Here is a 16,012-nt window from a genome sequence, read left to right as displayed (position 1 = left end):
AGGCACACCTGTTAATTGAAATGTATTCCAGGTGACTACCTCATGAAGCTGGTTGTGAGAATGCCAAGAGTGTGCAAAGCTGTCATCAAGGTCAAAGGGTGGCCATTTTGAAGAATATTAATATTTATATTTGTTTAACACTTTTTTGGTTACTACATGATTCCATATGTGTTCATTCATAGTTTGGATGTCTTCACTATTATTCTACAATGTAAAATATATTAAAACATTTTTTTGAATTTGAATGAGTAGGTGTTCTAAAAAAAAAAAAATTAATTTAAAAATCAAATATGTAAATATATTTATGAAATATACATTTCCTTCAGGAAATATTCAAATTGACTTTTTCCAAATGTTGTTGTTACAAAGAGGAATTCAAATGGATTTTTAATTGTCTTTTTTTGGGCAACAATCTACACAAAATATAATTCTAACATTTATTAAACATTTATGAAAATAAAACACTAATATATCTTGATTAGATAAGTATTCACCCCTCATGAGGCAATACATGTCAGAATCACCTTTTGCAGTGATTACAGCCGTGAGTCTTTCTGGGTAAGTCTCTAAGAGCGATTACAGCTGTGAGTCTTTCTGGGTAAGTCTCTAAGAGCAATTAAAGCTGTGAGTCTTTCTGGGTAAGTCTCTAAGAGCGATTACAGCCGTGAGTCTTTCTGGGTAAGTCTCTGAGCTTTACACACCTGGATTGTACAATATTTGGCCATGACTCTTTAAAAAAAAATTGAAGTTGGTTGTTGATCATTGCTAGAAGGCCATTTTCAAGTCTTACCATACATTTTCAAGCTAATTTAAGTCGAAACTGTAGCTAAGACATTCAGGGTCATTCAAAGTTGTTAATTAACTCCACTGTATATTTGGCCGTGTGTTTTAGGTTACTGCCCTGCTGAAAGGTGAATGCGTCTCTCAGTGTCTGTTGGAAAGCAGATTGAATCAGCTTTTTCCTCTAGGATTTTGCCTTTTGACAAACACACACACACACACTCTAAAGTAATGTGTTGACTTACTAAGGGTAGGTAGGGTAGCATGGCGAGCGGCACTCGTGTTTCTCTGTACTGGATTACATTTCATTCCCGTGGATCAACTTTGTTCTCTGTTCTCACGTCTAGCGGATAGCCCCTGAAATCCCCCTGCATTCCGTGTCTTTTAAGTTCAAGTTGTATTCCGTTTCCACCCAAAAACTAATTTGCATAATCATGACAATATGAAGCCACCATGGATCCTGGACTTCCTGACACATGATAAGGGTAGGAAACACCCTTTCCAGGGGGTGCGTGCTTTAGTCCACTCTGTGCTCCCTGTTCACCCACGACTGCGTGGCCAAGCACGACTCCAACACCATCATTACGTTTTCTGATGACACACCACCGACAACGATGAGACAGCCAATAAGGAGTAGGTCAGAGACCTGGCAGTGAGCAAGACAAAATAACCGATCGTGGACAATAGGACAAGGCGGGCCGAACAGGTCCCCGTTAACATTGAAGGTGGCTGTAGTGGAGCGGGTCGAGAGTTTCAAGTTCCTTGGTGTCCACATCACCAACAAGCTATCATGGTCCAAACACACCAAGACAGTTGTGAAGAGGGCACGACAAAACCTATTCCCCTCAGGAGACTGAAAAGATTTGTCATGGGTCCCCAGATCCTCTAAAGGTTCTACAGCTGCACCATCGAGAGCATTCTGCCCGGTTGCATCACCACCTGGTATGGAAACTGCTCGGCATCCGACCGTAAGGCTTGGGCCAAGCTTCCTGCCATCCAGGACCTATATACTAAGCAGAAGCCCCCCAAAAATTGTCAAAGACTCCAGTCACCCAAGTCATAGACTGTTATCTCTGCTACCGCACGACAAGCGGTACCGGAGCGCCAAGTCGAGGTCCAAAATGCTACTTAACAGCTTCTACCCCCAAGCCATAAGACTGCTGAACAATTAATCAAATGGCCAAACAGACTATTTACATTGACCCCCCCCCCCCCCCTTTGTTTTTGTTTTTACACTGCTGCTACTCGTTGTTTGTTGTCTATACATAGTCACTTTACCCCTACCTTCCTACATGTACAAATTATCTCAACGAAACTGTACCCCACACATACAATTATCTGTAAGGCCTTAGTCTAGCAGTACATTTCAAGCACAGATTCAACCACAAAAACCAGGGAGGTTTTTCAATGCTTCGTAAAGAAGGGCACCTATTGGTAGATGGGTAAAAAATAAATAAAGAAGCAGACATTGAAAATCCCTTTGAGTATGGTGAAGTTATTAATGAATTACATTGGATTGTGTATCAATACACCCAGTCACTACAAATATACAGGCGTCCTTCTTAACTCAGTTGCCAGAGAGGAAGGAAACTGGGATTTCACCATGAGGTCAATGGTGATTTTAAAACAGAGTTTAATGGTCGTGATATGAGAACTGAGGATGGATCAACAACATTGTAGTTACTCCACAACACTAACCTAAATGACAATGTGATAAGAAGGAAGCTTGTACAGAATGTTTTTTTTCTCCAAAACATGTTTGCAGTAAGGCACAAAATTAGAACTGCCAAAAACACAAAGTGTAATTTTTGGGGAAAATCCAATACAACACATCACTGATTTACCACTCTTCATATTTTCAAGCACGATGGTGGCTGCATCATGTTATGGTTATGCTTGTCATCGGCAACGACTAAGGAGTTTTTTTAGGATAAAAACAGGCATACTCCTAGAGGAAAACTTTTTTTTTACAGGGAAGTCCAACTGAGACTAGGGTCTCTTTTTACAGATGAGCCCTGCATAAATACAATGCATTTAGGAAGTATTCAGAACCCCGGACTTTTTCCACATTTTGTTTCATTACAGCCTTGTTCTAAAATGGATTAAATAGTTTTCTCCCTCTCATTAATCTACACACAAAACCCCATAATGACGAAGATCTGTTCACTTTGCCATTATGGGGTATTGTGTGTAGATTGATCCATTTTAGAATAAGGCTTCTAACATAACAAAATGTGAAAAATGTCAAGGGGTCTGAATACTTTCCGAATGCAATGTACATTAAACATATACACAATTACAAAACATATAAAAAAACAGAGACATTTATCAACATAGAGGTCTCGGATCAGCACTCTGAACTGGCCAAGAGGGACCAGAACATCTCATTTCAGAGAGCTCTGGAAGAAGCAACGTTACCCAACTCTGTGGAGACCAAAGGGGCTTTCAGTGTTATCAAAGCCTAACACCAGGGCCCAGATTCACAAAACCTACTTAAGAAGAAATGTATTCTTAACTGCCATTTTTTCCCCTTAACTATAATAGACTTATGAGGAAAGTTAAGCAAAGTTGCTATTCCTCAATAAAGGTACTGTAAATAAAGTTTCTCTAGGAGTATGCCTGTTTTTATCGTCGTTGCCGATGACATGTTATTTACGCTACTTCTTATGTTTCTCCTTAAGCAAAAAGTTAAGAAGGAATTAGATTATTGAAAATCAAGTTATTGGATGTGTTCTTAGTTCCAACATAGCTAAACCCTTGTCTTAAACTCTAGTCAGTGAGAAAATAAGCTCATGAAAGCAATTAAACATGTTTAATTCACAATATAGATTATTTTAAACCCAAGAACTTGTTTTAGAACAGTCATCTCAGTAGGAAATGTGCTAACACGACTGCCATTGCTAGCTTGATAGCTAGCTAAATCGGTTGCCTAGCAACAAACATTTTAAGAAGATTCGCTAGACGATATTTGATTAAATCTTAATCTATTGTTGAGTAATTGCTCGTGTGTTTTTTTTTTCTTGTTTTTTTTCTTAAGTTTTTGCACAAGAAGTGTTTTGTGAATCTGGGCCCAGTCTAAATTGAATTTATGATGATAGATACATAGGAAGTTTCTACATGACTGCTTTGTAGATAAACACAAGAGAATATAATTTTGCAAAAACACCACAAATACTAATGGGGATGGTTCGTCAGGATAAGGTCAATCAACGAGGAGTTTGCTAGTTTTTTTTACAGTAATCTGTGTGGGTTTCACTATTAGCTGAGTCGAGTTGAACACAAGACAGATATTCTTCAATCTGATCTGAGGCATGTGTAAACCAGTCTATATTTAGATATCCAAGCACAACCAGTTCAGATACCAGAAATAGTTTTAAACAATCAGAAATCATGCCAACAGCCTTGGTCCGAGCGGCTGGGGGTCGACAGGAAGACCACAGCAATAAATATGTACATATTTTGGATTATGGACACTTTTGTTTTTGTTAAACCAACAGCTCACTCATTTTAAGACAGCATGATACCATACGAGAAGATCTTACATAAATAGCCACCCCCCCCCTTTTTTTTTTACATCTAAAAATGTTTCAGTCCTCAATGGCAACGTCCTTATCCATCATCAAATTATTAAACCAGGTTTCTGAGATAACCAGAACGTCTGGGCAAGTGTCAAGCACCCAGACATCCAGGAAGTCCGGTTTAGACACCAGGCTTCGCATATTACTATTTAACAGTATAACCCCTCTGTGAGATTTGAAAACAGCAGGAGTATCCATGGTGACACGAGACTCAATAGAACTGGATAAACTAGCCACGATAAACTTCCTGATTGGATTCAAAGTCACAGAGCAAATAGTAGAATTCAGGTTTGTTTTTTTTGCATAAGATTACTATTGACAACACCCCTATGCTGAAAAGCACATGTAGCAAAACAATCTCTTGATATAAAACTATTAACAGCATAGGTGGCGCTAACAACGGCATGTTCCTTACGACGGCTAACAGAGCGATCAATGGAAATTAAATTAACAGGCACATAATTACCATTGACAAAACCCCTATCAATATTGGATGCTGTGGTGGAATGATATCGTTGTGATTTAATGGTAGTAATTACCCTTTGAGGAGCTTGATTTGATCAGTCAGCGCTGCCTTGTAGTGTTTGGACAGGATTTATTATTTTATGTCACCTTTATTTAACCAGGTAGGCCAGTTGAGAACAAGTTCTCATTTACAACTGCGACCTCTGGTCAAGATAAAGCAAAGCAGTTCGACACAAACAACTACACAGAGTTACACATGGTATAAACAAACATACAGTCAATAACACAGTAGAAAAAAGTCTATATACAGTGTGTGCAAATGAGGTGAGAAGGGAGGTAAAGGCAATACATAGGCCATTGTGGCAAAATAATTACAATTTAGCAATTAAACACTGGAGTGATAGATGTGCAGAAGATGAATGTGCAAGTAGAGATACTGGTGTGCAAAGGAGCATAACATTATGGGGATGAGGTAGTTGGATGGGCTATTTACAGATGGGCTATGTACAGGTGCAGTTTTTTTATTTTTTTATTCTTGAACTTTGACATTACATTGTATTTGGTGTAGATCATTGACCAAAAAAAAATGTCACATCCATTTTTATCCAACTTTGTAACACAAAAAAAGTTAAATGTCAAGTGGAGGTAATACTCTCTGAAAGCACTGCATATGTCAATGTTTTAGACATCGGTATGGGTTCCTCTCTGATTTCTCTCATGGTATGGGTTCCTCTGATTTCTCTCATGGTATGGGTTGCTCTCTGATTTCTCTCATGGTATGGGTTCCTCTCTGATTTCTCTCATGGTATGGGTTCCTCTCTGACTTCTCTCATGGTATGGGTTCCTCTCGGACTTCTCTCATGGTATGGGTTCCCCTCTGATTTCTCTCATGGTATGGGTTCCTCTCTGATTTCTCTCATGGTATGGGTTCCTCTCTGATTTCTCTCATGGTATGGGTTCCTCTGATTTCTCTCATGGTATGGGTTCCTCTCTGATTTCTCTCATGGTATGGGTTCCACTCTGATTTCTCTCATGGTATGGGTTCCTCTCTGACTTCTCTCATGGTATGGGTTGCTCTCTGATTTCTCTCATGGTATGGGTTCCTCTCTGATTTCTCTGCTCTAATTGTGTTGGTAACCAGTTTATAATAGCAATAATGCACCTTGGGGTTTTGTGGTATATGGCCAATATACCACAGCTAAGGTCTGTGTCGTAGCACTCTGCATTGCGTCGTGCCTAAGAACAGCCCTTAGCCGTGGTATATTGGCCATTTACCACACCCACTCGGGCCTTATTGCTTAAATATATATGAGTACTTCATAGTTCATAATATATGGTGATATATATGCACAAGAAAAAAGGCACACACCACAAATTAAGACTCAAATGTATCGTTTCCCTTTGTGACCTCAGGTCATCTGAAAACTAAATATGTCCTCTCAGGTCATGTGAAATCCATAGATTAGGACCTAATTAATATATTTCAATTGACTGATTTCCTTTATATGAAATGTAACTGAGTAAAATCATTGAAATTGTTGCGTTTATATTTTTTTGTTCTGTACAAATGATATCAAAACACACAAAAAATGACATTATCTCAGAGCTTTATTATCCAAAACAATTCTTACCTAGGTCAGTCTCAATGCATGTTGTTGTGGCAAGTTAAAGGATATTAGCTAACTCTGTAAAAACTCTTGCTTGCAGGCAGTTGAAGAAAATATCTTCTTTCTCGGTCACCCGCCAGGTGAAAAAACATGATTATATAATCAATATAAAATGTAATTAACCATGAGAAAGATTATTGTTGGAGCTGACAGCTGTTATTTTCCTTCACCTGAGGAAAACATTTTAAAAATGCAATAGCTGCTCTTGTCAGTTGGAGGCGGGGCCAGAGAGAGAGAGAGAGAGAGACAGAGACAGACAAAGAGAGACACAGACAGAGGGAGACAGAGAGGGAGACAGAGAGGGAGACAGAGAGGGAGACAGAGAGGGAGACAGAGAGGGAGACAGAGAGGGAGACAGAGAGGGAGACAGAGAGGGAGACAGAGAGGGAGACAGACTATGACAGACAGACAGAGAGACAGACACAGACAGACACAGACAGAGAGACAGAGACAGACAGAGACAGACAGAGACAGACAGAGACACAGAGAGACAGAGACAGAGAGACAGAGACAGAGACAGACAGAGAGACAGAGAGACAGAGAGACAGAGAGACAGAGAGACAGAGAGACAGATTGTGGCGTGTGTAAGCAAGCATGTGTAGATGACAGGTAGAACTCTGATGTGAGCTACTCTGTTTCTTGGCAACAAAATGCACAGGTTGATGTTTATTGGGATGAGTCTTGCCCTTGAGGCAGCACTGAGTGATTTCCGCTAGATGGGCCAGCTGCAAAGTTGGCGTGTATCGTAAATATGCATGAAATCTTTGCTTTTCGGTCTTCATTTAAGGTTAGGGATAGCAGTGTGGTTAAGGTTAGGTTTAAAATAGGATTTTATGACTTTGTGGCCGAGCCAGCTAGTGACCACTCTGCAGAGCTGCCTCCAGAACAAGATTCACAACGAGAAACACCAACCTGCACAGAATGCAGGAGACACTTGACAACTGGCTAATTGAACAAACAGTCGGCAGGGCAGCAGGGGGTCAGGGAGGGGAGGGGGGGGGGTGGACACACGAGAAAACAAACACACAGAGGCTTTCAAATGAATGGAAACATACAGAGGCTATGAACTGACACAGCATCTTAATCGCTAAGTACTGTAGTGCACTGCGTTTGACCCTGAACCACTATATAGGTGTAACAGTATAACTTTAAACCGTCCCCTCGCCCATACCCGGGCGCAAAACAGGGACCCTCTGCACACAACAACAACAGTCACCCATGAAGCATCGTTACCCATCGCTCCACAAAAGCCGCAGACCTTGCAGAACGAGGGGAACCACTACTTCAAGGTCTCAGAGCGAGTGACGTCACCGATTGAAACGCGATTTAGCGCGACCGCTAACTAAGCTAGCCATTTCACATCCGTTACATAGGGAGGGGTTACACAGAGAGGGGACCCCGGAACCACTATATAGGGAATAGGAGAGACCCTGGATGCATCCCAAATCCCAGCCTTTTCCCCATAGGGCTCTGGTCAAAAGTAGTGCACTATAATGGGAATAGGCCTTTCTCACCTGGTCTGCATGTTCGCTGGGTGTGAGAGTGATGGAGACCTCCTCCTTGTTGTGGGCCCCAGCAGGCCTCTCAAGCCTGGGATCGGATTTAGGCTTCCGGCTGAAGAAGGAGAGGAAGCTGAGGGGATGAGTCTGTTGCTTGGGCCTCTTCATGATCTGGAGATTGGGATGGAGCGAGCAGGCAGGCAGCCAGGCTTACCCAGCATTAGCAGATCAACAGGACACAGACCAAACGTGTGTGTGTGTGTGTGTGTGTGTGTGTGTGTGTTCGAGCCCCTTCACGGCTCAAAGTCTAGGAGAGGTAGCGCCGCTGCAGTGAACGATGTCGATGACGGAGGAAAAGAGAGAGCGAGACGAACAGAGAGAAAAAAAAAATTGCGAAGAGGATCCCTATCGAGAGTACGGATCTCAATATCTTCTTCTTCACTTGTTCTTCTCCTCTTTCCACCTCTTCCTCTGTTGCTCCCTCGTTCTCAGTTAGGCTGGAACAGAGTGGCATTCATCCTTCTCTATACCAAGGGGAACGAGCGGCCCCTCGCCCTGCGGGAGAAGAAAAGAGATTAGCTACAATATTGCAAACTAATGCTCACTCACAGGCAGCGACTTGAATGGCACCCTATTCCTTACACAATGCAGGGCTCTAAATCAAACGTTGTGCACTATTTCGGGAACGGGGTGCTTTTTGGGATGCAGCCACAGAGGAGAATACAAGGTCATGCTTCACAGGACACAGTATTAAAGAACACCGTTGTTCAGAGATCAGTGGGAAGACGGCACCCTTTAACCATAGGGCTCTGGTCTAAAGTAGTGTACTATATAGGGAATAGGGCTCTGGTCTAAAGTAGTGTACTATATAGGGAATAGGGCTCTGGTCTAAAGTAGTGTTCTATATAGGGAATAGGGCTCTGGTCTAAAGTAGTGTACTATATAGGGAATAGGGCTCTGGTCTAAAGTAGTGTACTATATAGGGAATAGGGCTCTGGTCTAAAGTAGTGTTCTATATAGGGAATAGGGCTCTGGTCTAAAGTAGTGTTCTATATAGGGAATAGGGCTCTGGTCTAAAGTAGTGTACTATATAGGGAATAGGGCTCTGGTCTAAAGTAGTGTACTATACAGGGAATAGGGCTCTGGTCTAAAGTAGTGTACTATATAGGGAATAGGGCTCTGGTCTAAAGTAGTGTTCTATATAGGGAATAGGGCTCTGGTCTAAAGTAGTGTTCTATATAGGGAATAGGGCTCTGGTCTAAAGTAGTGTTCTATATAGGGAATAGGGCTCTGGTCAACAGTAGTATTCTATATAGGGAATAGGGCTCTGGTCAACAGTAGTGTTCTATATAGGGAATAGGGCTCTGGTCTAAAGTAGTGTTCTATATAGGGAATAGGGCTCTGGTCTAAAGTAGTGCACTATATAGGGAATAGGGCTCTGGTCTAAAGTAGTGTTTTATATAGGAAATAGGGCTCTGGTCTAAAGTAGTGCTCTATATAGGGAATAGGGCTCTGGTCAACAGTAGTGCACTATATAGGGAATAGGGCTCTGGTCTAAAGTAGTGTTCTATATAGGGAATAGGGCTCTGGTCAACAGTAGTGCACTATATAGGGAATAGGGCTCTGGTCTAAAGTAGTGTTCTATATAGGGAATAGGGCTCTGGTCTAAAGTAGTGTACTATATAGGGAATAGGACTCTGGTCTAAAGTAGTGTACTATATAGGGAATAGGGCTCTGGTCTAAAGTAGTGTTCTATATAGGGAATAGGGCTCTGGTCAACAGTAGTGCTCTATATAGGGAATAGGGCTCTGGTCAACAGTAGTGTTCTATATAGGGAATAGGGCTCTGGTCAACAGTAGTGTTCTATATAGGGAATAGGGCTCTGGTCTAAAGTAGTGCTCTATATAGGGAATAGGGCTCTGGTCTAAAGTAGTGTTCTATATAGGGAATAGGGCTCTGGTCTAAAGTAGTGTACTATATAGGGAATAGGGCTCTGGTCAACAGTAGTGTTCTATATAGGGAATAGGGCTCTGGTCTAAAGTAGTGCTCTATATAGGGAATAGGGCTCTGGTCTAAAGTAGTGTTCTATATAGGGAATAGGGCTCTGGTCTAAAGTAGTGCTCTATATAGGGAATAGGGCTCTGGTCTAAAGTAGTGTTCTATATAGGGAATAGGGCTCTGGTCTAAAGTAGTGTACTATATAGGGAATAGGGCTCTGGTCTAAAGTAGTGTTCTATATAGGGAATAGGGCTCTGGTCTAAAGTAGTGTACTATATAGGGAATAGGGCTCTGGTCTAAAGTAGTGTTCTATATAGGGAATAGGGCTCTGGTCTAAAGTAGTGTACTATATAGGGAATAGGGCTCTGGACTAAAGTAGTTCACTATATAGGGAATAGGGCTCTGGTCTAAAGTAGTGTTCTATATAGGGAATAGGGCTCTGGTCTAAAGTAGTGCTCTATATAGGGAATAGGGCTCTGGTCTAAAGTAGTGCACTATATAGGGAATAGGGCTGTGGTCTAAAGTAGTGTTCTATATAGGGAATAGGGCTCTGGTCTAAAGTAGTGTTGTATATAGGGAATAGGGCTCTGGTCTAAAGTAGTGCACTATATAGGGATTAGGGCTCTGGTCAACAGTAGTGCACTATATAGGGAATAGGGCTCTGGTCTAAAGTAGTGCACTATATAGGGAATAGGGCTCTGGTCTAAAGTAGTGCACTATATAGGGAATAGGGCTCAGGTCTAAAGTAGTGCACTATATAGGGAATAGGGCTCAGGTCTAAAGTAGTGCACTATATAGGGAATAGGGCTCTGGTCTAAAGTAGTGCACTATATAGGGAATAGGGCTCTGGTCAACAGTAGTGTTCTATATAGGGAATAGGGCTCTGGTCTAAAGTAGTGCACTATATAGGGAATAGGGCTCTGGTCTAAAGTAGTGTTCTATATAGGGAATAGGGCTCTGGTCAACAGTAGTGTTCTATATAGGGAATAGGGCTCTGGTCAACAGTAGTGCGAATAGGGTGCCATTTGGGACTCACAGAGTCATAACTTTTAACAAGGCACACCTGTTAATTGAAATGCATTCCAGGTGACTATCTCATGAAGCTGGTTGAGAGAATGCAAAGAGTGTGCAAAGCTGTCATCAAGGCGAAGGGAGGCTACTTTGAAGAAATAAAAAAATCAAATATATTTTCATTTGTTTAACACTTTTTTGGTTACTACATGATTCCATGTGTGTTATTACATAGTGTTGATGTCTTCATTATTATTCTACAAATGTAGCAAATAGTTAAAAATAAAGAAAAACCCTTGAATGAGTAGTTGTATCCAAACTTTTGACTGGTACTGTACACAATCCATGTCTCAATGATCTCAAGGCTTAAATATCCTTCTTTAAACTGTCTCCCCTTCATCTACACTGGCTGACGTGGATTTAAAAGTGACATCAATAAGGGATCATAGCTTTCACCTGGATTCACCTGGTCAGTCTGTGTCACGGAAATAACGTATATTTATACTGAACAAAAATATAAAACGCAACATGCAACAATTTCAACGATTTTACTGAGTTACAGTTCATATAAGGAAATGAGTCAATTTAAATAAATCTATGGATTTCACATGACTGGGCAGTGGTGCAGCCATGGCTGGGAATAGGAGGGCAAAGGCCCACCCACTTGGAAGCCAGGTCCACCCACTGGGAGCCAGGCCCAGCCAATCAGAATGATTTCTCCCCACCCACACCAAAGGGCTTTGTTCCAGACAGAAATACTCCATCAGTTTAATCTCAGACGATACTGCAGGGGGAAAAGCTGGATGTGGATGTCCTTGGCTAGCGAGGTGACACGTATTGCCAAATTCTCTAAAATGGCGTTGGAGGGAGCTTATGGTATATACCATTCAATTCTCTGGCAACAGCTCTGGTGGACATTCCTGCAGTCAGCATGCCAATGGCACGCTCCCTCAAAACTTGTGACATCTGTGGCAAACTGCACATTTTAGAGTGGCCTTTAATTTTTCCCAGGACAAGGTGCACCTGTGTAATGACCAGGCTGTTTCATCCACTTCTTGATATGCCACACCTGTCAGGTGGATGGATTATTCTTGACAAAGGAGAAATGCTCACTAACAGGGATGTTAACACATTTGTGCACAAAATTGAAGAGAAATAAGCTTTTTTGTGCGTATGGAACATTTCTGGGATCTTTTATTTCAGCTCATGAAACATGGGACCAACACTTTACATGTTGCGTTTCTATTTTTGTTCACACACACACACACACACTCTTTTGCCACCATTCCCACGTTTCACCTTTATAAACATATCATAGATCATTTGAGGGCTTCCGAGTAGTGCAGCGGTCAGACACTGCATCTCAGTGCTAGATACATCACTACAGATCCTGGTTCAGCGGTCAAAGACACTGCATCTCAGTGCTCGAGGCGTCACTACAGATCCTGGTTCAGCGGTCAAAGACACTGCATCTCAGTGCTCGAGGCGTCACTACAGATCCTGGTTCAGCGGTCAAAGACACTGCATCTCAGTGCTCGAGGCGTCACTACAGATCCTGGTTCAGCGGTCAAAGACACTGCATCTCAGTGCTCGAGGCGTCACTACAGATCCTGGTTCAGCGGTCAAAGACACTGCATCTCAGTGCTCGATACATCACTACAGATCCTGGTTCAGCGGTCAAAGACACTGCATCTCAGTGCTCGAGGCGTCACTACAGATCCTGGTTCAGCGGTCAAAGACACTGCATCTCAGTGCTCGAGGCGTCACTACAGATCCTGGTTCAGCGGTCAAAGACACTGCATCTCAGTGCTCGAGGCGTCTCTACAGATCCTGGTTCAGCGGTCTAAGGCATCTCAGTGCTCGATACATCACTACAGATCCTGGTTCAGCGGTCTAAGGCATCTCAGTGCTCGATACATCACTACAGATCCTGGTTCAGCGGTCTAAGGCATCTCAGTGCTCGATACATCACTACAGATCCTGGTTCAGCGGTCTAAGGCATCTCAGTGCTCGATACATCACTACAGATCCTGGTTCAGCGGTCTAAGGCATCTCAGTGGTAGAGGCGTCACTACAGATCCTGGTTCAGCGGTCTAAAACACTGCATCTCAGTGCTAGATACATCTCTACAGATCCTGGTTCAGCGGTCTGAGACACTGCATCTCAGTGCTCGAGGCGTCACTACAGATCCTGGTTCAGCGGTCAAAGACACTGCATCTCAGTGCTAGAGGCGTCACTACAGACCCTGGTTCAGCGGTCTAAGACACTGCATCTCAGCGCTAGAGGCGTCACTACAGACCCTGGTTCAGCGGTCTAAGGCACTGCATCTCAGTGCTAGAGGCGTCACTACAGACCCTGGTTCAGAGGTCTAAGGCACTGCATCTCAGTGCTAGAGGCGTCACTACAGATCCTGGTTCAGCGGTCAAAGACACTGCATCTCAGTGCTAGAGGCGTCACTACAGATCCTGGTTCAACGGTCTAAGACACTGCATCTCAGTGCTCGATACATCACTACAGATCCTGGTTCAACGGTCTAAGACACTGCATCTCAGTGCTCGATACATCACTACAGATCCTGGTTCAGTGGTCTGAGACACTGCATCTCAGTGGTAGAGGCGTCACTACAGATCCTGGTTCAGCGGTCTGAGACACTGCATCTCAGTGCTAGAGGCGTCACTACAGATCCTGGTTTGTGTCCAGGCTGTACCACAATCGGACGTGATTGCGAGTCCCATAGGACGGCACACAATTGGCCCAGCGTCTGGGTTTGCCCGGTGTTGGCCGTCATTGTAAATAAAGGTTAAATAAAATAAATAAAAATCATGCTGGTAGTTCACAAGATAAAAGGGGTACCCAGTAGGGTAGGATCCAGAGAAACGCCCTAAACAGCTTCAGGTAACAGAGCTTAATGCTACCAGGATATAAAACTCCCCAATCACAGACCTCTGTCATGCTACCAGGATATAAAACTCCCCAATCACAGACCTCTGTCATGCTACCAGGATATAAAACTCCCCAATCACAGACCTCTGTCATGCTACCAGGATATAAAACTCCCCAATCACAGACCTCTGTCATAATGCTACCAGGATAGAGGTCTGATTGGGGAGTTTTATATCCTGGTAGCATTATGACAGAGGTTTGTATGGAATGGGGTGAGTTTAGGTTATTATTGGCACTGGTAGCTGAAATGTATCCACACTAAATAGACACGTTAAATATACGTGGCACAATTCCAGACCTAATAATGCACAAACAGTCTATTTTCTGGCAAACTATCCACTCACTTTACCAACATTTGCTTCGCACAAGAGAAAAATAAGAGAAAAAAATAGACTTTCTTTCTAATTTGAAGGGCATGAAGGAGTTCACAGTGACTGTTGTTTCTCATTCACTGCCATGCATTCTAATTCCAGCGTATAGACGCGTTTTAAAGAAAACAACACTTTGTTTGATTTTGGGCTTTACTCTCTCACCACATGGTCACATTTCTGGGCCTATCATCTCCTTACTGGAAGAGTCACTGCTTTGGCTCAACAACACAATATTAGAACTGTACACAAACACTTTGGACCTGAACAAATTGTTTTTCCAATTCATTTGGATTTAAATAAAAAGTAGCCTACCTGGGGGCTAGTAACTCCGGCTAGTCACAGGTACGCAATGGCTTCAGAGAAAACACGTTTTCCTAGATTTGTTTACACTATTGTTTTGATATTTTCAACAGGAAATTAAATTGTCAATGTCACGTGATCCATAACCCTGTTGTTTCACTCCACTTACTGGTAGCCTTCCCTTAGACATCTGATCTGCCCATCCCTGAATGTCTTCCAGCATCCCAAACAGCACCCTGTTCTCTACATAGTGCAGGGTCCATAGGGACTAGGGTGATATTTGGGATGCGTTTCTGTCCGCAAACCCTCAGTGCATCGTTCGGACACTGTGTGTGCTGTGTGTGCGCGCTCTCTCTCTCTCTCTCTCTCTCTCTCTCTCTCTCTCTCTCTCTCTCTCTCTCTCTCTCTCTCTCTCTCTCTCTCTCTCTCTCTCTCTCTCTCTCTCTCTCTCTCTCTCTCTCTCTCTCTCTCTCTCTCTCTCTCTCTCTCTCTCTCTCTCTCTCTCTCTCTCTCTCTCTCTCTCTCTCTCTCTCTCTCTCTCTCTCTCTCTCTCTCTCTCTCTCTCTCTCTCTCTCTCTCTCTCTCTCTCTCTCTCTCTCTCTCTCTCTCTCTCTCTCTCTCTCTCTCTCTCTCTCTCTCTCTCTCTCTCTCTCTCTCTCTCTCTCTCTCTCTCTCTCTCTCTCTCTCTCTCAAAATGGCAGAAAGCTTTTGGTTGGGAAGATGTTGTTTGTCTGCTAACATCCGGGGGTCAATGTTTGACGGTCCGGTATATTTTCCACCTTTAAATGGGAGGGAGGGAGGGATGAGGGAGCAGAGTGTGAGTCGGGGGGGGGATCCTTCCACTGAGGGCTCCAGGGAGAAACAGTAGAGAGGGAGGGAGGAAGCCTAATGGCTCCTATGTTTTCTGAGGAGAGGGAGGAAGTATCCTGTCTGAGGAGAGGGAGGAAGTATCCTGTCAGAGGAGAGGGAGGAAGTGTACTGTCTGAGGAGAGGGAGGAAGTATCCTGTCTGAGGAGAGGGAGGAAGTATCCTGTCTGAGGAGAGGGAGGAAGTATCCTGTCAGAGGAGAGGGAGGAAGTATCCTGTCAGAGGAGAGGGAGGAAGTGTACTGTCTGAGGAGAGGGAGGAAGTATCCTGTCTGAGGAGAGGGAGGAAGTATCCTGTCTGAGGAGAGGGAGGAAGTATCCTGTCTGAGGAGAGGGAGGAAGTATCCTGTCTGAGGAGAGGGAGGAAGTATCCTGTCTGAGGAGAGGGAGGAAGTATCCTGTCTGAGGAGAGGGAGGAAGTATCCTGTCAGAGGAGAGGGAGGAAGTATCCTGTCTGAGGAGAGGGAGGAAGTATCCTGTCTGAGGAGAGGGAGGAAGTATCCTGTCTGAGGAGAGGGAGGAAGTATCCTGTCA

At 43.2% G+C, this 16,012-nt stretch overlaps 1 protein-coding gene across 2 annotated transcripts in view; it reads right to left on the bottom strand.

The window, feature by feature from the left end:
* The window catches only part of si:ch211-278j3.3 (E3 ubiquitin-protein ligase RNF19A), a 63,267-nt gene that overhangs the window by 25,978 nt on the left and 21,277 nt on the right, over window positions 1–16,012 (bottom strand). For both annotated transcript variants that reach the window (XM_064991753.1, XM_064991752.1), the window contains one exon: window positions 8,005–8,544. In XM_064991753.1, the coding sequence (XP_064847825.1) occupies window positions 8,005–8,157 (153 nt within the window). In that variant the 5' untranslated portion in view covers window positions 8,158–8,544. The remainder of the gene's footprint in view (window positions 1–8,004; window positions 8,545–16,012) is intronic.

This window comes from Oncorhynchus masou, chromosome 16 (assembly GCF_036934945.1).
Source record: "Oncorhynchus masou masou isolate Uvic2021 chromosome 16, UVic_Omas_1.1, whole genome shotgun sequence".
Classification (NCBI taxonomy): Eukaryota; Metazoa; Chordata; class Actinopteri; order Salmoniformes; family Salmonidae; genus Oncorhynchus; species Oncorhynchus masou.
Note: the sequence above shows the minus strand (reverse complement) of the source record. Positions and strands in the feature narration are given on the sequence as shown.